Source organism: Manis pentadactyla, chromosome 9 (genome assembly GCF_030020395.1).
Source record: "Manis pentadactyla isolate mManPen7 chromosome 9, mManPen7.hap1, whole genome shotgun sequence".
Lineage (NCBI taxonomy): Eukaryota > Metazoa > Chordata > Mammalia > Pholidota > Manidae > Manis > Manis pentadactyla.
Window position 1 is genome coordinate 111,678,834 of NC_080027.1, and position 25,139 is coordinate 111,703,972.

Here is a 25,139-nt window from a genome sequence, read left to right on the forward strand (position 1 = left end):
TTTTGGAAGGCACTCTGGCTGGCTTGGAGGGAGCAGAGGGAAAGCCAGCGTCAGAGTTAGGAGGGGGTCCTCTCCATTGGCAAGTGTTAAGGGCATTTGGGAGAAGAGAATGACATCCTTAGGAAACTGCAGTCTGGTGGGATGCCTTGCTAGGCTGCTCTCCCTAGGAGTCACATGGTGGGGGACACCTTCTATAAAGTCAGACTTAGAGTTAGGATCCAAGTATTACTTTGTCTTCTTTCCAACAGTCTCTCCCCTAGTGTGCAGTTGCCACCATCTGTGTAGTTCTGGAAACCACCCGTGGTGCGCTGGAAGCCCGGAGGGCCTCTGTGGAGGGAGAAAAGGTCTTCCCAAAAGGCAATCCAACTGAGGCCTGCGTGCTTCCCTCAACACAGGCACATTATTGGCATTTCATCATATTGTTTCCAAAACGTTACCAGAATTATTTTCCAGTGGATTCCTAAATGGATCCAAATTATCAAATTTTCTGGTCCCTCATGGGATTTTGGAGAGAGCTAAGTAAGTGTCCCAATAACTGATAATATGGAGTGGGACAGGAACAAAAGGTATTTCTGCTTTTGGCACAAGGTAACTATTTTTTCAAGATCATTCTAGAAAACTGGTTCCCTTGTTTGCCTAGAAACTGTGCTTGGTAACTTTTCCCTAGGGAGAATAATGTCTTAATACTTCCTTCTTTGGAGCCTTTTCAGATTCACCGTGCAGCACAGGGCCAGTAGGAGGCACAGAGCTCCCAGTGCAGTGGCATTGAGAAGGTTCCCTGATGCCAATCCTCTTTTCCTACAGATGCTGCTAAAGTGGCACTTGTTACCAACTGTATCCACAGTTCCACTGTAAGTGGTTATTGTATTGATACTTTATTGCTGTACCCACCCACTATAAGTGGTCATTTGGTTATTTCCATTGTGTTTTGCATTGCTCTTTCCTCTAGAATCTCTCTTAAAATGAAATACTTCTGGAGGGGATGTATTAGGCTAGATGAGCTGAAGCAACAAACTATGAAATCTCAGTACCTTAAGACAGAGAGTTTTATTTTTCATCATGTCGTAGGCAAATCAGGCAGCCCTTCTTACTTTCCTCTAACGTAAGGCCCAAGGATTCGGGCAGTTCCCATCTTGCAACTCTGCCATCTCTGGGTTTTCCTTCAAGTCACAATAAGGGTGGAGAGAACTCGTAACTGTTCCTAAGTGCCTCAGACTAGAGCGACAATGTCACTTCCACTCACAGTCATGGCCCCAGCCTCAGTGCCGGGGAGCTGGGGCAATGGGGGACGCCTGGGGTGGTGCGTGAGCGTCAGCGTCTCTGCCACAGATGGTGAATGCCGCCTTCTCGCTGGGGTGCGCAGGTTGGTTCATCGTCCCAGTCACCAGAAAAAGTGTGTGGGAGGTGGGGCCTTGATAAGGGGACCACGCAGAGCAAAGGAAGGGTTGAGGAAAGAGAGGATCTCAAAGGAGTGGAGAATACCAGAAAGAGTAATTTAATTTTGTCCAGAATTGGTCTTGTAGAATTTAATTTTTAGCATGCACTCACCACCAATTCACATGCTTCTAATGTGGTCCCTACTTTGACTAAACTAGTTGCTGCTCGACAGATGCAGGTAGCTGCATGTCAAGTCAAAAAAAAAATCCAGGAAATTTAAAGTGTTTACACATAAACCACAAGATGAAATAGAAGCCAGGCAAATTTAATGGTTTTAGACTCAGAATTTAAAAAACACTATTTGGTGTGGTTTCTTGACATCTGTACCCAGAGAACTGTGGAAGCAATTCACTTATTTAACAGTTTGAGGAATCCAGTGTATTTAACATTTTCTTAAGAGCTGGAAGGCGTCTTACCAATCATGTGGTCAACCCCCTCATGTTACAGATCCAGGGACTGAAGCTCAGAGCCCCTGAGTCAGCTGCCCAGGGTTAGGGGCAGAGCTCTGAGTGACAGAACCCCACTCTGTGTGTGCCACACTGGGCTGGGCACTCAGGCCAGGAGCCTTTCCTCATAGCTGCTCCTCTCCAGCCTCATGGACCGGAGAGAACGCCTGGGCTCTGTCGTCTCATCCCCAGCCTTCTAACCACGTGAATTCATGCAAGCTGTCTTGGGTAGGAGGACATCTGGTAGGTTCTTAAAGTCTCCAGGGAATGTCCTGCTGCTGGTGGGAGCACTGCTGCCTTTTATCCTGAGCACTGTTCCAGCTCGCAGCCGAGGAAGCTGGGCCCCGAGGATCAGGGTTGCACTGAGTCAGTCCCTCAGCTAGGACCGAATCCACTTCCGATCCGTGCACTAGGCAAGCCCAGAGGGCTGGGAGGGGCATGCAGGGGAAGAGTCTCCTGTGCAGAGCACCCGATGCATGAGGATCCCAAGGAGGAGTGGGCGTGGGGGTGCTAGGGTGCCACCCAGGAGGGCTAGGGCCCTCCCAGCTTAGTGTCACGGTAAACCAGTTATCAGTATCCACATGCTTTATCGTACGTTTCTCAGAAGAAATTTTTGTTTCCATGACTGTTTAATCCCAAGGCAATATTGTGTGCTGCAGTTCTAATTTCTTACACAAAGGGTACCAGTAAGTCAAGTTAAAAAAAAAAAAAAAGACTGAATGATATAAACAGTTTCTGGATTGCTCCAGCCATAAAAAAAAAAAAAAAAGCACCAATTTCAAAATGGGAGAAGCATTCTAGATGAGACTGGTAACTTAACCGCAGACATCTATTTCTGATCCTCATTTATAAAATACCTGACATCCAAGCCTCCAGCAAAATGTCATCAGAAAATCGGTCTCATCAACTGAACAATCAATATATGAGATTTCACAGGGGGGAAGTCAACAGGGGTTAGGGCTGCAAGCTCCTTTATATATTAGGCTGTGAGTGTGTGTGTGTGTGTGTGTGTGTGTGTGAGAGAGAGAGAGAGAGAGAGAGAGAGAGAGAGAGAGAGAGAGAGAGAGAGGGATGGAAACATTAGATATTAGTGAGAAAACAGAAACAAGACACTGTCCCCCAGAAGCTTTGGATGGGTGTCGTTCAGTGTGGGTGGGATCTGACTGCCTAGGTCCAACTCACAGGCCATCACCACCTTAGGCCGCTCACCTCACTGAGCTCTTGCTTCATCTGAAAAGTAGGGATTGCCAATAGTTCCTGCCCCTTGAGGCTCATGAAGCATTTAAGTGCGCAGCCCAGGAGAGAACGCACTTCTCGCCTTGCCTCACACTTTAAGGGCTACCTGCTGTTACTGTGGGGGAGCTGCCGGCCCGAGGGGAGGCATGTCTTCCCAGAAGCCCTCCACCTCCTTCCCCAGCTGAGTGGCCGCAGGGTGCAGATGTGAGACCCTCAGCACCCTGGGAAAGTCTGGCCTGCTGTTGCTTTGGAGAAAGACTGACTCAGAGTGCTGGAGGGCAGCCAGGCCCTGTAGCTTGTTCTGCAGCTGCAGGCTGCGGAGGCTCCCCGACAGAGGAGCAGGCCAGCAGGGCCCTGACCAGTCGCGTCCAGCAGGGCTGCGGGCCACAAGCTGGTGGGAAGCTGCCCTGACCCTGGGGTGTGTCCTCTGGAGCCCGAACCTTGTAGGGCTGTGGAGATTCCCAGAGGGCCCCACCTTCCTGGATGCCCTCCTAGAAGGGACAGACACCCTCCTAGAAGCTCCCCGCCTGGGTCCTCCCTCCCCTGTGGCCACCTGGACTCTGTATCTTTTCCAGCATGAAGGGGCTTTCTGCCCCAGTGGGGATGGTTCAGATGCATGACCCACTGGAGCTGCTACTGGTCCACAGGCCCCAGGGCACTAGGCCAGTTCCCTCGCAGGCAGTTCAGCCAACAGCGCCTCAGTCTCTCCCGTCGTGGCAGGTTTGCAAGAATAAAACAGGCCCTTTCAGGACTAAGCACTGCCACTTCCATTCTACGCCTCCCTCCTACCTCTAGTCTACGCCTCCCTCCTACTTCTATTTTCTCTGCTGGTTCCCTCCCTTCTTTTCTGGCCTGTGCAGCAGCCTCACTTTATCCACTGACAGTCCTGCGTTTGTCTCTTAGCCCCCTGTCCCTGCACTTCTCTCCTGGGCCCTGTGTGCTGGGCCTCAGAGGCCACCTCTTCCCTCTGCCTTCAAATTCCCAAAGGCTGCAGCCCTTGTGGGTCCCCTCACACCCCACTCTGCCCATGGCTACCTCCCTTCACCCTGTCGGAACTCCCTTAATACTCCCTTCAAGTCTTCACAACCCATGCTGGCAGTTTCCAAAGCAGTGAAAAGTCGGGAGAGAGCCCTTCATTGTGGATGATTCTCCAGCTTCTCTGAAGAATGGAGAGAGAGGGCTGTCGTTCCACTCTGCAAATCAAGTTCCCCATGAGCAAGAGCCTGGGCGCCTGTCCACCCTCCCCCAGAACAGGAAATGCCCAGAGGAGCCCCCTTTGCACGTGTGGGGGCTGAGAAGCTGGCCCTCTGCAAGCCCCGGAATTGCTTCGACATGGAGATTTTATTAAAACACTCATTCCAGAGGCAGCCAGGCTGAAGAAACTATAGGGAGGGGCATACAAATAAACACAGTAAATTAAAAATAAAGAGAAACCAATGCTCAGAGGTGATTCTCCACTCGCTCCACCCATTTTGAGGGCAGATGGGAGGATGGCTTTGGGCTGCGAGCAGCCCAGCTGCTGTCACATGAGTGACAGGAGCAAAGATCATCTCAAGTTTTAATACAACCATGCATAGAAGCAAAAAGAGGCCATTTTAGGTAAATTCATAGAACTGGAGCAAGCCATTCTCCTGCCCCACAAGAAATCTTAATGCACCCATTCCACCACTTGCCTTGGAATCCCACTCCGTGTTCATTATTGCCAACAACTTCTTCCTGGAAGCTACCTAAACTCTAATTCAAGCCACATCCTCTTGTTCTGCGCATGCGAATGGAGGAGGCCGAGTCCCCTCTGTCATCTATTGCAATACAATGCACTAAACCCGCCGCCGTCATTTCTCTTTTCCAAGCAGGCACAGAAGGACTTACTGGCCACCACTGGGCAGACATTTTTTCCTTGTCTTAGTGGCCCAGCACTGACTTAGGGCTGCCACCAGCCCGCTCACAGAGAGGCCCCCTCACGGGGAGAAGCCACCCCTCTCTCCACCCGGCCCTCCTCCTTCTGCCACATTTAATCAGGACGTCCTGCGGAGCAAGGTCCTCTCTGAAACAATACACATCACCACAAATCACAATAGATGAGAGTATAATCATTATTTCCAAGGCTGTTGCTCTTAGTTGACAGGCTGTGTCCCCCATGACATGCTCTCTGCACACCAGATAACCAGCCTCACCTTAACTGTCCCTTTGTCTTCAGTTACCTCCGTCCAGTCATGGGATCACTCGTGGATCATTTCTCTCCACTCTGTTTACTCGGAGAGAACATCTCAAAAGCACATTGTAGAAGCCCCCTGGGAAGACTCCAAATTATTTGACAGTTATTAGTTAGAGGGCCTTTTTCCAATCCTAAGTGAAAAGATTTCCAAGTTTGTAGCTGAATGGGAACTTGTTTTCGACACCGGACATTTTCCTGGAAACCTCTACATTGTCTGTCAGGAAGGTTGCCCAACCCCGAATTCCCCCAGAGGCAATGGCCTCTGTGTTCATGCTGAGACAGCCCAGAGAGGGAGTTGCTTCCTGGCTTGAACCCAACACGCACCTCGCAGCTCCGGTCCCTCGCAGCCCACCCAGCCACAGTCCCAGGCCTTTGTGGGGCCTAGGAAGCCTTCCTGTTCACCACCACCACCCCATCCCTCTTCTGAACTCCCATTCACATCCTCAAAACCAACATAACTGTTGCCTACCCTGCAAGCTGCCTGACAGTCCTCCTCAGCAGAACCAGGTTTCCTGGGGCCTGAGCCTTCCTGTTTGCATGGCGGCTCCACTAGACCCAGACCCCACAGCAGCAGGGGGCCTCTCGTAGCCTGGGGAGCATCTCGGTGCCCAGCACAAGGCCCGAAACAAGGCAGTGCTCACACCTGGCTTTTGAGGCTCTGGGGAAGCCTGATCTGATATTCAAGGGGCCACTGAGGTCAACATGGACTCTTTTTTCCCCTCCTTACCTCAGACAAGCATCTCAGTATCTTCTGATGACTGGACAGACTGACAGTATCACACAAATATTCAAGAGGCACCCTCCCTCCCACCCCTCTCACCGGGGACTCATCTGTCTGTAGCCTGCACTCCTTTTCAGCTTGCCCACCTCCAGCCAGCAGTCTGAAGCAGCCCCCTGGACAGGACAGTCAGGGACCACCCTCTCCTGTTTGCCACAGAGATCACGTAGCAGGCATGGTTCTCTCTGGCCTCCAACATCCTTGGTCAGTGCAGACCCGGAAGTCGCAGCTGTGTTGGCCATGGACCACTGTTGCATGAAACAATGAATGACATTCATAGAGTTGAGCTAGTTTTTTTTTTTTTAATTTTTCACGAAGAGCTCTAGAAGGCAAGTAGTTTACCACTTCCCCTCCCTAAAACGACATGGCATGACAGACAGTGTAGAATGCTGGAGGCCGGCCCTTATTTTCTGAGGTTCCTGCAGCAGATCCTGGTGAACCCAAGGCAAGCAGCATGCCCTCTGCAAACAGAGTCACTCAGTCCACCCTCAGCAGCACCAGCGCTGCTGAAGTCGGGGTCATCTGTCTGGAAGACCCCACCTTGGAGCCCAAGATCCAGAGAGGGATCCGGATGGGGTTTAGCTTCCAGAGGCAGAGAGCAGGTGCCATAGCCCAAGGTGAAGGCCTCTGACACTGCGAAGGTCCCATGTCCTGACTTTGGACCAGAGGGGAAGCAGGAAGGAAAATGAGGTCAGGGAACCCCTGCATAGCTAAAGACATGACTTGCAAAGAAATGCGGGTCTGTAGCTCACCATGTTCACAATAGAACATGGCTTGGGATTCTGGACCTCAGGAGGGAGAAGCAAATGCGACACTTAGAACTTGATTCACAGTAGAATAGTCCTAATAAAAAATTCTAGAATTTAAGACCAATGTCTTTAAAGAATGAGAATTCGTAAACCCATCAGACCAGCTGATAGGGAAAAAGGCAAAAAATGTTCTCTACTCAACAAAACCACACAAAAATCCACTCAATCTTCCTATACTCCCAGCACCCTTAGCCACCTCCCACCCTGTTAAAAAAGTGAAAGCCATGCACACTTGCACACATTCATATATGCAAACAAAATACAAAAGACCCAAGGAAACTTAGGTATCACCTAAAGGATTTTCATTAGCTCCCAATGCTTTCTGTTTTTCTAGAAAAAAGAGACTCACGCTCTGACAGGTATGTACAAGCAGCAAAATCTAAAGTTGGCTGAGACCCTTTCCCCAGTCTCCTTGCTTACTAGTCGATATAAAAGATCATCAACAGTAAGTCAAGAAGGAAGGCTGACGCCTGTGCTCTGAGGCAGGCAACAGCCCTGCTGTACTGTGGCTTGGGGCCCTCCTGGGGGTGCACTAAGCTTGGTACCAGCAGCAACCCCACCTGTGGGTGCTGCTCCAAAACGTGAAGCTCCCGAAGGCATGTGTGTGTGTGGTGGTGGCGGGGGAGATATTTCTGGAGGCGATGTTTTACTGCTTGTGGACATGAGAACATGAACCTGAGGCAAGCCATCACGAGATGCCTCAGGATCACGATTGTGCAGTGGGAAGAGATGATGTAGCCCAACTCTGCATTTCATAGAAAATCAATCCATGAAGAAAGCGGAGAGGTTGTCTGCCCAGCATCCTGACTCTGAGAGCTGCCCTGTGTGTCGGCCTCAGCCAGTCGATCAGCCCGCTGTTTCTGACCAAGGCCTCTCACCTGAAATGGAGAATCGTTCGTTTCCAGGTGGTTCGAATCGCCCGCTCAACAGGCCTCCCTGCGAGAGTCAGGCTGGGAAATGCAGGCGACCCAGGTCACTGGGCTCATGTGCCCACGCTGTCCACTCCTCAAGGGGCAGTGAGAGCCTGAGAAACATTTCTCTGCCTCATTCCGCAGACGTTTTCCTTACTATTGCTAAAATAAATAATTCAAAATAGAATGAAAAACCCAGACAAGGACGGTTGCTGGCCTGAAAATGTGCTCTGCCTCTCCGCAGCGACTCGCAGCGAACACCTGCAGTTTGTTCCTAAGCTTGGGGGTTGGGGGGAGCGTCTCATGCCGCAGCAGAAATGCACCCCAGGACATAAACACCAACCCTAACCCCTTATATATTACATTCATCTTCATAAATACAGCATCCTCACTCAAGTGACCAGAATAAAAGGGGCCAAAACGTGAGTTCCTTTCTCCTCAAAGAGCTACACAAACCCTCAGATACCCCCTACACCACACCCACGTGGCCAACTGACTCCTCTTTATGTGAGTCCCCATTGCCATGATGGTCAGAAGCCAAGTCTCAGACGAACTCAAATACCTATCCCGAAAAAAAAAAGGAAAACACCCATCCTGAGTGGATGAGGAGGACTCAGATGAAAACCTCAACCTTGCTATATGGCTCATGACAGAATCCTTTCAACCAAACACCCTAATTAATTTGATTTTAAATGATTTGGTTTTTTCAAACTATAACTACACAAGTTTTCAGGTCACATCTGTGACATAAAATGGGCCTTCAAGGCCAATCGATACGGTCCATTTGGCTTGGCTGCCTTGTCCACCCATCTGTTGGGGTGACCGCCTTTCTGCTGGCTGCCTCGCTGAGCCATATTGTGCAGCTTTACTATGGGAAGCCATACCAGATGGGTAGTGGACTGAAGAACTGGGTCTGGATTGAAGTTTATCTTGATGGTCGCCATAAATCCCATCTTCTAGCCATGCTAGGAAATTCAGGTTTAGTTTGCCTATTTTCCTCCCCATCAAGAATATATTAATTTTGATCCATCACATTAGACCACTTGGGCTAGCGACTGTGACCGCTAAAAGGAACTGGAGGAAAAGATGAACAGCCTGTCAGAAAAGCCAAGGAGAGGTGGGCTCCCCCTGGGGCCTTCATAGCTCATCCCGCGAAGGCAGAGTATCCAAGGAGGTTGGCGGCGGCAGGGCCTCTGTGTTCTTGGCATTGCGGTGGATATGGCCTTGCTTCCGGGACTTCCAGGAATGTGTTCTGTCCCAGTCAGTGGACACTGTCTCGTTGTCCCAGATGGTCGAGGTCTCGGTGTCACTCAGGTAGCCCGGCTGGCCTGTGTAGTGTGTGGGGTAGATGAGCAAAGGTTCTGCAGAGAAGGCTTTCAAGTCCCTGGGTTCGTAATACTCCTTGTACGCAGCTCTGAAAACAACAGGTGTACAGGCACGTGAGGGGGTGCGCAGGGGAGAAGAGCAGATGGGCCCTGCTTGCTGTCTCTTAAACTATCATGGATTTTAATTATTTTTTAAGTTGTGTCTTTTGGGGAAAGCTTTAATCTACAAACATAGTGAAAGAATTTATTTTAAAGCTTTCAGGGGATCTAAACAAATACCTGAGGAAGGTCATGGTATTTCTGTTGTACTGGGATAGACTGGTTTCAGAGATTAATTTCAGGTCTTCCTCCCAAAGTTAAGATTAAATTCTGATGGACCGTAATGATCACCTTGTTGAAAATGCATGTGATCCCTTTGTAGAAAACACCCTGTTCCTGGATTAATAAATAAGACAGTTGAGATGTGGATGGCAATGAAGGTATAAGTGAAACGGTGGAGGCTTCAAGGCATGCCAGCTTGGCTTGGCATTCCAGCCCCCTGTGAATACAAAGTAGAGGAAGGCCTTGGCCTCCCTCCCAGGGCTCCAGATTATATGCGGCAACATGTGCTCAGCTCCTAGGTCCGTGAGCGCACCATAGGTGTTAATTTCCTTTCTGTTAAGGGGCTGATGGTTGGCCTCCATGTGCCTGCCAGGATGCAGATATCAAGTCATTGTCTGACATGTTGCATAAAATAGGGCAAGGAGCTCTTGCACACTTAAGTACTTACTGAGCACAGGACACAAAATGAGTAACAGGCAGGACAGGAACTCTCAACTGCTAAAATGATGACCATCTAGTGAGGAGATAGACCCTCTCAGCAACTGAGAGAAGGAGTTGAAGTTAGAACCTGGTCTCCTGCTCCATTAATGCATTTAGGAATGATTGATTGAGCAACTATTTTTAACATAGAGTTTGGACTAGGCTCTAAGGACATAGAGATGTAAGACTGTTTCTGTCTCAGGATTCACAGGTTACTGGAGAGACTGACAGGTAAGCCATCAGTTACCATAGTCTTTGATAGGTGCTAGGTCAGAGCAAGCCCTGAGGTATGGGGACCCTGAGCATCACGCTGCTTTCTCCCATGGATGCCTTGCTCAGGGGCCACCTCTGCTCTCCCTGTGATCACAGGTATCACTGCATTACGATTACTGTTCATGCGTCTGAGTTCCTGACCTGACTGTGAGCTCTGCAAGACTGGGGACAACTGGCGCACACAGTGGACCAAGAAAGAAACAAAACTTTGAGGTACTTAGGACAATGACCTTCACCTTGAGGTGTATGAGTTTATGGAAATAAGGTCAAAGACATGGAGAAGACTGAGCAGAAAATGCCTAGTTAAATTATGCCCTGGGTTTAAAGAGGACCCCCATGAGAGACTTGCCATTTCTGCCTCATCTTTCACATCTGTAAAACGGTGTAGTCACTCAAGTCAGCCTCTCTGGGTCTGAATTATGGAAAGATCATTTAGGAAAGCAGTGCATCTTTAGAAAGATCAAGTACTACCCAGAAACAAAGTAGTGTAATTCACAAAGAAGCTCTGCCCAGGGGACAGGTGGGCAGTGCAGTGCGACTCACACGGGATGTTTGTTGTACATGATTGGCAGAAACTCGTCCACTGGCAGCATCTTCCCAAAAGGATCCGCTCCCACCAGCTTCTGTGCTCCTTCTAGGGAGATGACGTAGCCCAGCGTCCAGTAGGAATAGTCAGCTTCTACCAGATTCACCACGTTGGGCACTGCTTTCTCTGGCTCCTTTACTTGCATCCTCTTCCTACCAATATAACTAAAAGGAAATGGGTGGAGGAGAAAAGTTTCATTTTGAATATTGGACATCCGTGAGAATGGAGCACAGCTTTGCAGACACTCGCAAAAGCTGGGACCAAGCCTTACATTAAATGTGTCATGTCGCAGAGTGCGTCACTTCACCAACCATGACTGTCACCTGCCACCTACGGGGCTCCCTGGCCCCACTTATCAACATCTCAGCTATTTGCTTGCCTAGCAAACTGTTTCAGCTGGAAAGTTAATATGTAGAGAGATTATAAGGTCTGTCTGATCATTTCCCAAAGATAGTATGGGATTTCCAGCTGTGTGTTTTCAGAGGCTGGAAGGGGATAAAAAAGGCCAGATTTGAGAATCCTGTTTGTGGCTTTCAAGTCCCCAGAGTTTCAGCCTCCAGTGTTTTCTGCACAGCTCTCCAAATGCTGGTGGTAAAACCAGGACAGAAAAGAAACAGTCTGTGGTAAAAGACCCAGGAATCCAAGGGAGTCTTCATGCACCCGCCCGGCTCTCTCCCCTCCCACTCACCCAGCTCTGCCCACTTGTCCTCCCGAGCCCTCTGCTCTGGGAGGGGCACCCAGGTGCGCCCTGTCCTCCATGAGCAACTTCTGCAACGCAAGATGTGCCCTCAGCCATTCCCGCGTCCCCGTAGTCTGCTCTCAGACTTGTGTTGCCTCCATCACTGCTGCCTGAAACCTGTTTTCCCTCTTGCCTAGAGCATGTTGAGGAGACGCCTGCTAGGTAAACCTTACTTCCTTCTATTTCACCCTAAAACTCTCTCTTCCAACATTCAAGAAGTTCCTCTTGCCAAAGTCCCAGGATTTGGGGACCAAGTCTATATCCACTTTCAGTTCTTCTGAGGACGTCAAGCATACATCCTCCCGGCCGCTGTCTCTTCAGATGAAAGAGCCTCTTATGTATCTAATTTCTCTCACGTAGCAAGTGGAAGGCAAACTCCTACTGAGCACTTGAGATGTGTCTAGGGCACTGACAAACTGAGTTTGTACTCAATTTGTTAATTCTACTTAATTTTAATTTAAACTTAAGAATTGAAGATGGGTAAAATATTTTTTTCCATTAAACAAAAGTATTGTTTTTGGTAGAACTACAGTTTCACCTCAGCAGTTGAAAATTCAGTGTGGATTTAGATGTGTTAACAGTATAAAATACACACTGGATTTTGAAGACAGTACAAAAAAAAAGAATGTAGACTACTATCATTAATAGTTCTCAAATACTGGTTACATGTTGAAATAATATTTGGATATGTCAGGTTAAATAAAATGTAGTATTGAAATCAAATTCACCTAATTTAATTTAATTTTTTATTTTTATTAAAGTACCGTTGATATACAATCTTATGATGGTTTCAGTACACAACACAGTGGTTCAACGTTCACCCATATTATCAAGCCCACACCCCCTCCAGCGCAGTCACTGTCCATCAACTCAGTAAGATGTTACAGAATCATTAACTGTATTCTCTGTGCTGTACTACCATCCCTGTGACCAACCTATGACCTAATTTATTTTTACCATTTTAATATAATCACTAGAAAATTTTAAATGATATATGGCTCATGTTATTGGACAGCAAAGCCCTGGATGATTCTAATGGCTTGTTCTACTCTTCCCATTTACATGTTCCTTTTCCTGGGGAACATTAATGTAGTAGTCCTTGACAGCTATCAGCCTTCATGTTTTGAGTTTAAGTAACATTTGTTTCTTTTTCATTTTAGAAAGTGAGAGGTAAAAAACTTGAAGCCACTGTAATTCTTGAAGATTATATAATAGATTCTGGAGGAAGAGTTTGACTTGCTCAGTCTGTTAATTTTCAAAAACTTCTTCTTTTCCCTGTATCTTTCTCAGGACAATGGCTCTTTCTTGGATCTGTTGGTACTTTGTCCTGAGAAACGCACCAGCCAGACTGCAAGGGGACCAGGGATGTGTCCCAATCTAAGCCTTAGACACTCTCAGTCACGTCCTCTGTGATTCTGAGCCTTAAGTGAAAGTTGCCTTGCACATGTCATATGAGCATCAAGTGGCTTCCAGCCTCCACGCCTGTGGGGCCTTAACCCCAGGTTGCAGAGCCAGATTCAGAAAGGCTGCCGTGTGGTGACTTCTGGGGGATTATAGGAACAATGAGATGAAGGAACCGCGAAGCATCTAATCACACGACTGGTATCTGAGAGGGAGCCAGTCTCTTTTTAAAACATAGTACTGATTCCTGGGTCTATTTCTCCTGGGTGAGTTGGGCCCTTGCTAGGTTTCTTTGGAGCTCAGAATGGTACATCTGAGGGAACTAGTACTCCAGCAGGGCCCACAGGTAAATCTCCCTGTGTGGCTGGGAGGAGCAGGGACAGCTTGTCTGCTGCGGCCGCTCCAAAGGAACAGGCTCTGATTTGATGAAATTGCCTTTGACACATAGCTGGGGAGTGAATGATGCTTGGAAACTTTCTTTCTCATTGGAGAGAAGTAAAAAGTGTTATTTTGGCTTAAAAAGAAAGAGAGAGACAGAACTCAGCTCCCAGAGGTAGCAGACAACAGGCATTAACCCCTTGTCAGTGCCGAGCAGCTGTCCCTTGGTGGCTGGAAATGCCAACAGCCTATGGCCCTGCACCAAGCCTACCTGTCAGGATTCTCCCTGTGCTGGCAGCTTCCCCTCCCCACAGAGGAGCTCTTCCACCGACCTCCAGCATCCTCCATGGCAGGAGCGTGCACAGGGGAACCTGCTCTCCTGGGAGCTGAGGTTCAAGTGTGACACAGGACCTGCCCTTGAATGAATGCCTCCTTCTCCCTCTTCACACTCCCTCCCTGGACCTCGCTGCTTCTTGCGTGCGATTTTGGCCATGCTCAGAATGGAGTGCTTAGTCTGCAGGCCATGTGAAGGCCTCACAAGAGTCACCCATGGTGTCTTTCTCACCTTGCAGAGTTTATATGTGCAAAAACTAGGGGCTAGCCTCTGTTCACTTCTTGTTTTGGGGCATGTTCATGGAGAGAAAACCAGGCAAGTGGAAGCTTGAACTGCATCTCCTACTAGATGGTGCTGACTGCCCCCGGAAAGGACTGCGTGCCTGTGTGCTCTCTGATAGGCTTGTCTTGTCACTCACATCAGTTCCCAATCCAGCTGAGCCCGGTCAATGTCCTCCATCAGCTTCATCAGCTTCTTCTTAAACTGATGTTCAAAACGCACATCGTCCTCAATGACAAGGGTCTTCTCCAGCTCTTGGTCAATTACCTGTAAAGGTCATCAGTGGGAAGTTTGATACCTCTTTTTTTAATTAGATAAATAAGTATTAAAAAAACCTAGAGTATAGTAGCACGATATGTAATAGCTCATAACGAATCTAAGCAAATGCCAATCAACAGTGGAGTGGATCAACTGTGGTATATTTATGGCAATGAAAATATGCGTACTGCAATTTGATGCAACATTATAGATGAATCTCACAAACGTGATGTTGAGCAATTATACACACTACATGGTTACATTCATATAAAACAAAAGTACAAAAGTAGACAAGACCATTCTGTGCTGCTGGAGTTCAGGATGGTGATTACCTCTGGGGACTGGTGACTAGAAGGAAATGCAGAAGGGATGCTTCTGGGGGGCTGGGAATCTGTTTCTTGATCTAGGTTCTGGAGAACATGGGCTTATTGTACAGTTTGTGGAATTTCAGTGGCCCATATTTTATGATCTACATACTTTTATACATATCTGTTTCATTTCATTTAAAATTTAAAGAAAATTTAAAAATAGGCATAGACTCGATCATTCAAAGAGAGAAGGCATTCCAGGGGGCTCTTCTTTCGGGAATTTTTCTTTTGTGGGGACTGACCCTTTATCAGAACCCCACACTCCAATGCCACCTCTGTCAATGCCTTGTCTGTAAAACGGGTTTAAGTCCTGTCTCTGCCTCTTCTTACCTAGACAAAATATTTAATTAATTCCTCTTGGATAAAATGGTTCCATCCCTCCTGACCCCCCCCCCACATAACTTGTGTGTGACTTCCTGTAGGGAATCACTTAATAAATGATGACATGTTAGATACATATAAGGCATTTCTACCAAGGACAAGAATGTATCAGCAGGAGTGTAGCCTCCAGAACCTGGGTATTTTCTCCAGTCATCATCCTAAGTGGCACCAATCCTCCTTGTTTGTTCCTGGCTTGTGTCAGAGGGAGAAACAAGGCAGCAGCAATTTCCAAGCATACTTCCAGACAGTTACCGATTCACCTACAAAGTCCCATGCTCTTTCCTCCTCATTAAAAAGCTGCACATCTCAATAAAGCATTATGTACCTCTTTCCATACAGAGTAGTGGCTAAGAAAGCAGCCGATTTCACCCCTGGTCAGAGGCCTGGAGGAGTAGGGATCTCGATATCCAGGCAACATTTCAATATTCAGGGCCTTCAGCTGGCTTGTGTTGAGTGCCCTGCATGACAGAGAACATGTCTGGAAATTAACAAGTTGGGATACCCTCCCAAAGGAGCCACAGAGAGAGAGTTCTGCATCCCCTAGAACTTTCATGCACACTTGGAAAGACTTTTAGGTTTCCCATCAATCCTTAGGAGTTCCTCAGGGCTAATGTGTCATGTAGCATTATGAGCATTGTGAAGACAAGAGGCTGTGTTATATATTGTGTATCCCACACAATGCCCAACATAGTTTTAAGTATCATACGTTTTTTTGACAACTTTGAAAAAGTAGTTTCCTAATGAAGGATAGTGGCTAATAGAAACTTGAACTACTAGAAGGGATGAGAACAGAAAGCAATGAGGAGAGGAATTATGTGCATATGTGTGTCTTTTCTTTGGACCTAAATTTTAAAAAAGGGGGTTAAAAACAAAAATAGCAGAGAGAATCTTTTAAGCAGCAAGAAAGAAGTGACTTACTCCATAGAAAATACTCTCAATAAGATTGATAGCTGATTTTAATCAGAAACCATGGAGGCCACAGAGCAGCAGGTTGACATATTCAAAGCGGCAGAAAAAGACTGTCAACCAAGAACTCTATATCTAGTCAAACTATCCATCAAAAATGAAGAACTTAAGATTTTCCCAGATAAAAACAGAGCTTTTCACTAGCAGATCTGCTCCATAAGAAATGCTAAAGGGAATCCTCAGGATGACATGAAAGGAAACTAGATAGTAACTCAAACCCACATAAAGAAATAAGGGGCACAACTAAACATAAATGACAGTATAAATGATTGTGGTTTTCTGTTTAAACTCTTTTTTTCTTATCTGACTTAACCTATAGCTGCATAATGCAAGAATTATAAGTGTTAAAGGGCATATAATGTAGAAAGATGTAGTTTGTATGACAAAAATAGAGCAAAAGATGGGGAAAGGATCTATAGAGGAGCTAAGTTGTGTATTCCATTGGTATTTCTTTTATTGAGATATAATTGACATAACATTATATTTATGTACTATATAAAGATTTATTTAGTATTTGTATATATTGTGAAATGATCACCACAATAAGTCTAGTTAACACCTACCACCACACAGTTACAATTTTTTCATGATGAGAACTTTTAAGATTTACTATTTTAGCAACTTTCAAATATACAATACAAATATTAACTATCACCATGTTTTACATTATAGCCCATAATGTATTTATTTTATAACTGAAAGTTTTTACCTTTTCAACTACCTTACTTTTTTTCACTCACCCTCCAACTCCCACCTCTGGCAACCACCAGTCTGTTCTCTGTATCTGAGTTTGGCTTTTTCTTTTCCTTAAATTTCACATGTAAGTGAGATCATTTGGTAGTTTTCCTTCTCTGACTTATTTCACTTAGTGTAATGCCCTCAAAGTCCATCTATGTTGTCACAGATGTCAAGATTTCCTTCTTTTTTATGGCTGAATAATATTCCATTGTGTTTCTATACATGTCATTTTCTTTATCTGTTTATCTTTTGATGGACATTAGATTTCTTTCATGTCTTGGCTATTGTAAATAATGCTAAAATGAACTTGGGAATGCAGATCTCTTTTCAAATTAGCTTTTTAATTTTCTTCAGATAAATGCCCAGGAATGGAATTGCTGGAGCATATCACAGTTCTAGTTTTAATATTTTGAAGAAATTCCATCTCTTTTCCATAGTGGCTGCACCAATTTACTTTTCTAGCAACAATATACAAGGGTTTCCTCTGCTCCACTTCCTCAGCAACACTTGTTAGCCCTTGTCATTTTGGTAATAGCCTTTCTGACAGATGTGAGGTGATACCTCATTGTGGTTTTGATTTGCATTATTTTTTATGTTGAGTGCCTTTCCATGTATCTGTTGACCACAAAATATTTCCCAAACTTTTTCAGAAAATGTCTATTCAGATCCTCTGCCCATTTTTTAAGTTGGATTGTTTGGGGATTTGTTGCTACTGAGTTGTATGAGTCCTTTACATATTTTGGAAATTAATGTCTTGTCAGATATAGGATTTGCAAATATATTCTCCCATTTAGTAGGTTGCCTTTTCATTCTGTTGATGGTTTTCTTTGCTGTGCAGAAGCCTTTTAGTTTATTTATTTTCTTATTGCCTTGGCTTTTGGTATCAAATACAAAAATCATCACCAAGAATGATGTCAAGGATCTTACCCATTATGTTTTCTTCTAGGAAGTTAGTATTAATATGAACTAGAACATTATAAATTAGGATCTTTATTGTAATTGCCAGGGCAATCACTGAGGAAATAACTAAAAACATATATAGCAAAAGAAGCAACGAAAGATTTTAAATAGTAGGGTAAAAAATATTTTTTTAACACAAGAAGGCAATATTGAAGGAACAAAGGAACAAAAAAGACCTCCTAAGACATACAGAAAATAAATTTAAAATGGCAAGCATAAATCCTACCTTATCAGTAATTACATTAAATGTGAATGGATTAAACCCTGCCATCAAAGGCAGAGCTTAGCAGAATGAGTTTTTGGAAACATGATCCAACTATTTGCTGTTCATAAGAGACAGATTTTAGATTCAAAGATACAAATAAGTTTAAAATAAAGGGATAGAAATAATATACCATGGAACCAGCAACCACAAAATAACTGGAGGAGCTATACAGTTGAGCCTGTATTTGAACTGAGTGGGTCCACTTACACACAGATTTTTTTCAATAAGTACATTAGAAAAATTTTTGGAGATTTGCTACAATTTGAAAAAACATTTTCTTTTCTTTAACTTACTTTATTGTAAGAATACAGTGTATAATACATATAGCACACAAAATATTTGTTAATTGACTATATTATCAGTAAGACTTCCAGTCAACACTAGGCTATTAGTAGGCAAGTTCTGGGGGGAGTCAAAAGTTATAGTTAGATTTTAAAGATTATGTGTAGGAGTCACCACCTCTACCCCCCACCCTGTTAAAGGGTCAACTGTACTGATATGTGACAAATAAACTTTTAGACAAAATTAATTACTAGAGAGAAAGACAAACATTTTAAAATGATGAAAAGTCAATCTTTTGGAAGACATCATTGTAAATATATATGCACCTTATAACAGAGCAAAGACATGAAGCAAAAATGGACAGAACTGAAAGGAGAAATAGACAATTCAACAATAACCATGCGAGACTTTCAATAATGGATAGAACAACTTTGCAGGAAAACAACAAGAAAACAGAACACTTGAACAATACTGCAAACCGACTCGACATAACAAATATCTATAGAACATTCCACCAATAGCAGCAAAATATACATTCTTAAGTACACATGAAAAATTCTCTAAGAAAGACCATATGTTAGACCATGAACACCAAATACCATAATCAAGCTTAATCAACACTTAAAAGGATTAAAATCATACAAGGTATGTTCTCCAATCACAATAAATGAATTGAAAAATCAACAGCTATAAGAAATTTGGAAAATTTGCAAATATGTGAAATTAAGCAACACTCTCCTAAATAGCCATGGGTCAAAGAAGAAATCACAAAATAAATTAGAAAATATTTTGCGATGAGTGAAAATGAAAACACAGCATACCAAAACTTATAGGATGCACTTTATGGCATACTTAGATGGAGAGTTACAGCTTTGAGTGCCTATATTAAAAAAAAGAACATCTCAAATAAATCTGATTTTTTACATTTTAAGAAACTAAAAGAGGAACAAGTTAAACTCAAAGCAAGCAGAAGGAAGGAACTAGTAAAGACTATGTTGGAAATACATGAAATAGGGAATAGAAAAACAATAGAAAAAATCAATAAATCTGAAAGTTGGTTATTTGAAAAGATCAACAAAATTGATAAACTGATAATTAAACTGACCAAAGAAAAAAGAAAATGGACTCCAATTATTAAAATGAAGAATGTAAGAGGAGGTGGTCCTTACTGACTTTATGGAAATAAAAAGCATTAAGAAGAGTGCAATGAACAGTGTACACCAACAAATTAGATAATCTAGATAAAAGGGACAAATTGCTAGAAAGATAGAAACCACAGACTCATGAAGAAATAGAAATTCTGAAAACACATACAGCAAGTAAAGTGGTTGAATTAGTAGTTAAAAAAAAATTTCCCACTAAAAAGGTCCAGGACCAGATTGCTTCACTGGGGAAGTGTGCCAAACATTTAAAGAATTTATAGCAATCTTTCACAAACTCTTCCAAAAAAATAGAAGAGGAGGGAACACTACCCAATTTATTTCTATGAAGCCAGTTTTATCCTGATATCAAAACCAGAAAAAGACATCACAAGAAAATGAAAGACCAATATTCCTCAATAATATCAACTCAGAAATTCTCAAAAAGATACTAGAAAACAAAGCACAGCAACATATAAAAGGGATTCTACACTATGACCAGATGGGATTTATTATGGGATTGCAAGGTTGGTTTAACATGTGAAAGCCATCAATGTAATACACCATATTAACAGACAAAAATCATATGGTCATCTCAAAAGATACCGAAAAAGCATTTGACAAAATCCAATTGTATATAGATTGAATAATTAAAGGCCCCCAAGTTTACATGTTGATGGTCATAGGAGGTGGGGTCGTAGGTCATGAGGGTGGCACGCTTGTAAATGAGATTGGTGCCCTTACAAGAAGAGCCATGGGAGAGCTTGCTTCCTCTCTCCTCCTCCTGCTTTCTGCTCTGCGAGGGCACAGCAGAAAGAGAGCAATCTGTAAAGCAGGAAGGTCTCTCCCAAGAACCCAGACATGCTGGCACCCTGCTCTTGGGCTTCTTAGGCTCCAGAACTGTGAGAAATAATGTTGGTTAAGCCACCTAGTCTAGGGCAATGTGTCAGAGCAGCCCAGGCTGTATAAGATGACATACTGTTTTGCAATAAAAACATTCAACCAAATAGGAAGAAAAGGGAACTTTTTCAGCTTCCTCCAATAAAGTCCATCTGTGGAAACCCCATAGCTAATATAATACTTAATGGTAAGAGGCTGACTACTTCCCTCTAATATCAGGAATAAGACAAGGATGTCTACTCGCATCACTTATATTCAACATGGTACTTGAGAATCTGGCCAAATCTAGGGTAATTAGGCAAACAAAATAAATAAATGATATTCAGATTGTAAGATAAAGTGACACTATCTACATTTGCAGATGACAGTCTTGTATATAGAAAATCCTAAGGAATTTCTTCACACACACACCTTATTAGAACTGATAAATGAGTTCAGCATGGTTTCAGTATACAAGGTCAAAACACAAAAATCAGTTGTTTTCCTATACAATTAACAATGAGCAATCTAAAGCAACTCCATTTATCATAGCATCAAAAAGAGTAAAATACTTAGGAATAAATTTAACAAAATAAATACAAGATTTGTACACTGAAAACTATAAAACATCATTCAAAGAATTAAAGAAGATCTAACTAAATGCAAAGATAACCCATTATCATGAGTCAGAAAACAAATTGTTAAGATAGAAATACTCCCTCCCAGTTGATCTCCCCCGACTTGCAATTTCTATCAAAATCCCAGCCATCTTTCTTTTTGTGGAAAATGTCAAGCTGGTGCAAAAATTCATATGGAAATGCAAGGGATCTAGACTAGCCTAAACAATAACAAAGTTGAGGGATTCATACTTCCTTACATACAAATCTGCAGTCATCAAGACAGTGTGGTACTGGAATAAGGACTGACATACACATTACAGAACAGAATTGAGAGTCCAGAAATAAACCCTGACATTTATGGCCAACTGATTTTTTATGAGGGTGCCGAGACAATTCAAAGGAAGAAAGAATAGTTTTCTTAAACAAATGGTGCAAAGACAACTAGATAACCATGTGCAAAAGAATGAATTTGGACACCTATTTCACACCACATAAAAACTAACTCCAAATGGGTCAAAGATCTAATGTGGAAGAGATATATATGAGAGAAATCTATAAAACCCTCATAAGAAAACATAGAAATAAGTCTTGGCCTTGGATTTGGCAATGGATTCTTAGATACGACACCAAAAGCACAAGCAACAATAAAAATATCAATTAGACTTCATCAAAATAAAAAACTTGTGTTTCAATGGACACCTTCATGAAAGTGAAAAGACAGCCCATAGGGTGGCAGAAAAAACTGCAAATTACATATCAAGAAACTTGTATCCAGATTATGTAAAGAACTCTCACAGCTCACCTAGTGTCCGCTGGTTTATGTGGCCTAAGAATGGGATTGTATATAGAAAATCCTAAGGAATATTTGAAGCAGTGTTTCCCAAACTCTAATGCACCCAAGAATAGGGTTGCCAGATTTAGCAAGTAAAACATAGAATGTCCACTCAAATTTAAAATTCAGATAAACAATTAATAATTTTTTTTAGGATCAATAAGCTCCATGCAATTACTGGGACAAATTTGACTGGATGTTTTATGTGTCAACCTTACCTAAGAGTCACCTAAGGGCTTCTTAAATGCAGATTCCTTGCCCCAGCCCTATAGGTCATAATTCAGCAGTTCTAGGATGGGACTCAGGAAGCTGCTCTCTTTACCAGCAGCCCCTGGGACTCTGACGTGGGTGTCCAGGCCACTTTGAGAAAACAGATAAGGTTCTCTAAAGAAGTTATAAGAGCTTCCACAATGGATTCCAGGCATATTCCTTACAACCATTCATATTCCAAACTAACATTTAACATGGAACTGCAGGTTTTACAAAAATCTATGCCTTGAAATAGAGAGTCAAATAAAAAGGCAATTCAAAGCAAAGCAAAGCAAAACAAAATAAAAACAACAGTAACAAAAACTCTTGACTGAATCTAGCCAAGTACCTTGGGTGACTTTCCTGCCCTATTCCCGGGAAAAGTGATCGGCCCAGGCAGCCTGTGGTAAGCCTTTCATGCAACAGAAGACACAGACCTTTATGCATTTTTTCCGTTTATTTTCTTCAGGTCACCCAAGTTTAGAAGCTTTGCTCTAAATCAGGCTCTGAATGCAACTCTGAACGCATTCTTTCCAAAACACTAGAGAAAACTGGAAACCATCAAAGCCTTGCAAAAATCCCAGAGACAGGGGAAACTCACTCACTTCCAGGGTGACCTTCAGAGAACGAAGACCAGACATCGCTGGGCGGTGAATGGATTTCCCTGCTCCGCATGGTGAAATTAACTTACATGCTACTATAATTCATACAGTTCTTCCCAAAAGAGGCTGCACGTGGCCGTTCCATAAATGTGTCTGTCACCTAGTGACTTCAGATTCCTCCCACTAAGGACTCAACCCGTCAGAGAGGGCAGATCCCCACTCCAACCACACTTGCAAAGGTTCAAGGAAAAACCAAACTCACTTTCCATCCACAGCCTCAACAATCTTGACCTCAATCTCCTGCTCGTACAGAGTGCGTAACATCCGGTCCCGCCTGTCCTTTCTGCGTTTGAGGTTTATCATGAAAATCTAATGGGGGAAAAAAAGAGATTATCAAATCTTATATTATCAGGGTGTTTGAAAAGCAAAGTAAATGTACAGACCAAATTTTTTGTTAGAATAAGGAGTGGAAAAGATAGGAAAAATCATGGTGAAGATTTCTATCTTTTTATATTTCATAACAGGTCCAATGACATTAATCCAGAATTACTTTCAAAACTGAGTCATTGGCAGTGACTTCCCCCATTCTTTGTTACTCTGATGACTGTTGATAGACATATTTGCCCTGCTCTTGAGTTAGGAAAGTTCAAAAAGTTACTCTTCAGGAGGCCAGAGGTGAATTAATCCCCAAACATACAAGACTAAGGGGTAGGAGGTGTCTTGGCAACTGAGTCAGATTTATCAGCTGACCTAAATTTATGTCTTTTATTTACTGAGTTGTTTGCCTTGGGCCAGTTCCATGCCTCAGTTTCCTTATCTGTAAAACTGGGATAATACTGGTCTTATCTCATGGGTACTAAATACTAGCCATTATTATAATTTAAATTTAAAGCCATTCAAAGAATCAGAAAAATATAGTCCTAATACAGTCCTTTTGTTTCCAGAGGTTCCAAACTGAATTATCAATGTTTCAATTTTAGGAGCTTCTTTGCCAGGATTCTTCACTTCCTTTACAGATGAGATTTTTTTCTGAAAGAAGATGGGAGTAGCCCTTTGAAGAGGCAAGAAGTAGAAAGACGTAATTTCCACATCATGTGCATCTGAAGGAGACATTAAAGAGAGGACACCTACTGGTCTACAAAGCCCCCTCCAAATGTGCCTTCAGATTTCCCCCTGAAATGAGGGTGGAGTCCACCTGCAGTCTCTCACTCAGGCCCCTCGTTGCTGCTGGCTGTACTCAACACATGCAGATAATGAGGAGTCACAGATAATGAGGCTGTCCTCAGCTTTTCCAGATTTAAGGAGCCCCACTAGTATCTAATCTCATGAATGCTATTACAGGTAAATACATGTTTTAATAAGGTCTTTTTGCTACAAGCAGGAATAAATTCTTTTTGAACATTAAACTAGTCCTCTAGACAGAGAGACTTTAGCTGCCAGCAAGAAATACGGATGACAGGGAGCGTGGAAAAGGAGAAACCTACAGGATTAAGTCAGATGATATTGGCTTCCTCCTGACTAACCGTCTATATGACTTTGAGGAAGATATTTAACGTTTCAGGGTCCATTTCCCTCGTTTGGAGAAAGAAGAAGTTGAACCACCTCATCTCTCAAGTACAGTACAGATGAAAATGCCTGTGATCCATGGTTTATGATAAAGTTAGCTTTGTGCTATGTCCACAATAAAGAAGACACTACATCTTATAAACAGCCTGGGAATTTACTGGGGAGCTAAGCTTTGGTTCACATAGTCATTCTGAGTATAATCATCAATATGTTATGTGTTTTATTGGATCTAAAGCACTCCTACCTAAAATTTCAATGCTTCCTTACAAAATATTCTCATTGTCATCCATTTATAAAGCTCTGGGCAAAGAAACATGGCTGGGGTGGAGGGTGATGTGTGTGTCCCAAGATGTCCTCTTTAGGGCAAAGTGGATTAGGTGCATCATGATTTCATTACCTCCTTTGTTTACCTAACTGGGTAATTACTTTTTTTAAAAAGCACCATTTCTGTGGTGACTCTGTTTGTTTTGTTACTTGGGACTTTATAACTTCATGGGTTCTTTTATATTTCACTTCCCTCCCATCCAGAAGCTGTGACGGGCCATGCTCCCGTCCCATTTTACACATCTGGAAAGGAAGGTGCATTTCCTCATGTGCACACAGGAAACTATCTGAGGTCACTCCAGGACAGCAAAAACAAAACAGGACAATCAATCAACAGAAATACAACAAAAAGTCCCCTCAAGCCAGAGACCTCCAGTCTGGAAGAATTTTATTAAATAATCCAGTCCCAGTGCAACAAAACTGTAGCCATTGCAGGGAAAACACAGGAAAAAAAAAGCTTGCTCATATTTGGTGAAGAGCAGACCGAGAAAGAGTCACACCACCAAATGTACCCAGACACCAGCAATAAGGTCACCGAGTACTGGGAAGGCTGAAAAGGCCCCTGAAAATCCCTTTTCTCGCCATCCTATCTCTGCTCCAGACAGGGAGATGGTTCCCAGGGCTTAGAAAAGTAGAGTCCCTGTGCCTCAGGCATTTCCTAAAGTTGGAATTTCCAGAAGGCTTCTAGGAGGGAGGGACCCAGTCCTTAGTCCCACATCCAAAGGGAGCCCACAGCTGGAAGATCCTGGTTCTGTCCCATTT

General features: G+C 43.6%; 1 protein-coding gene across 2 annotated transcripts in view; it reads right to left on the reverse strand.

Moving 5' to 3' along the window:
- Window positions 1–2,946: 2,946 nt before the first annotated feature.
- COLGALT2 (collagen beta(1-O)galactosyltransferase 2) overlaps window positions 2,947–25,139 on the reverse strand; it is a 96,990-nt gene continuing 74,797 nt past the window's right edge. For both annotated transcript variants that reach the window (XM_057507942.1, XM_036912568.2), the window contains exons 8-12: window positions 22,750–22,856; window positions 15,281–15,413; window positions 14,088–14,215; window positions 10,775–10,981; window positions 2,947–9,246 (exon numbers count right to left, since the gene is read on the reverse strand). In XM_057507942.1, the coding sequence (XP_057363925.1) occupies window positions 8,970–9,246; window positions 10,775–10,981; window positions 14,088–14,215; window positions 15,281–15,413; window positions 22,750–22,856 (852 nt within the window). In that variant the 3' untranslated portion in view covers window positions 2,947–8,969. The remainder of the gene's footprint in view (window positions 9,247–10,774; window positions 10,982–14,087; window positions 14,216–15,280; window positions 15,414–22,749; window positions 22,857–25,139) is intronic.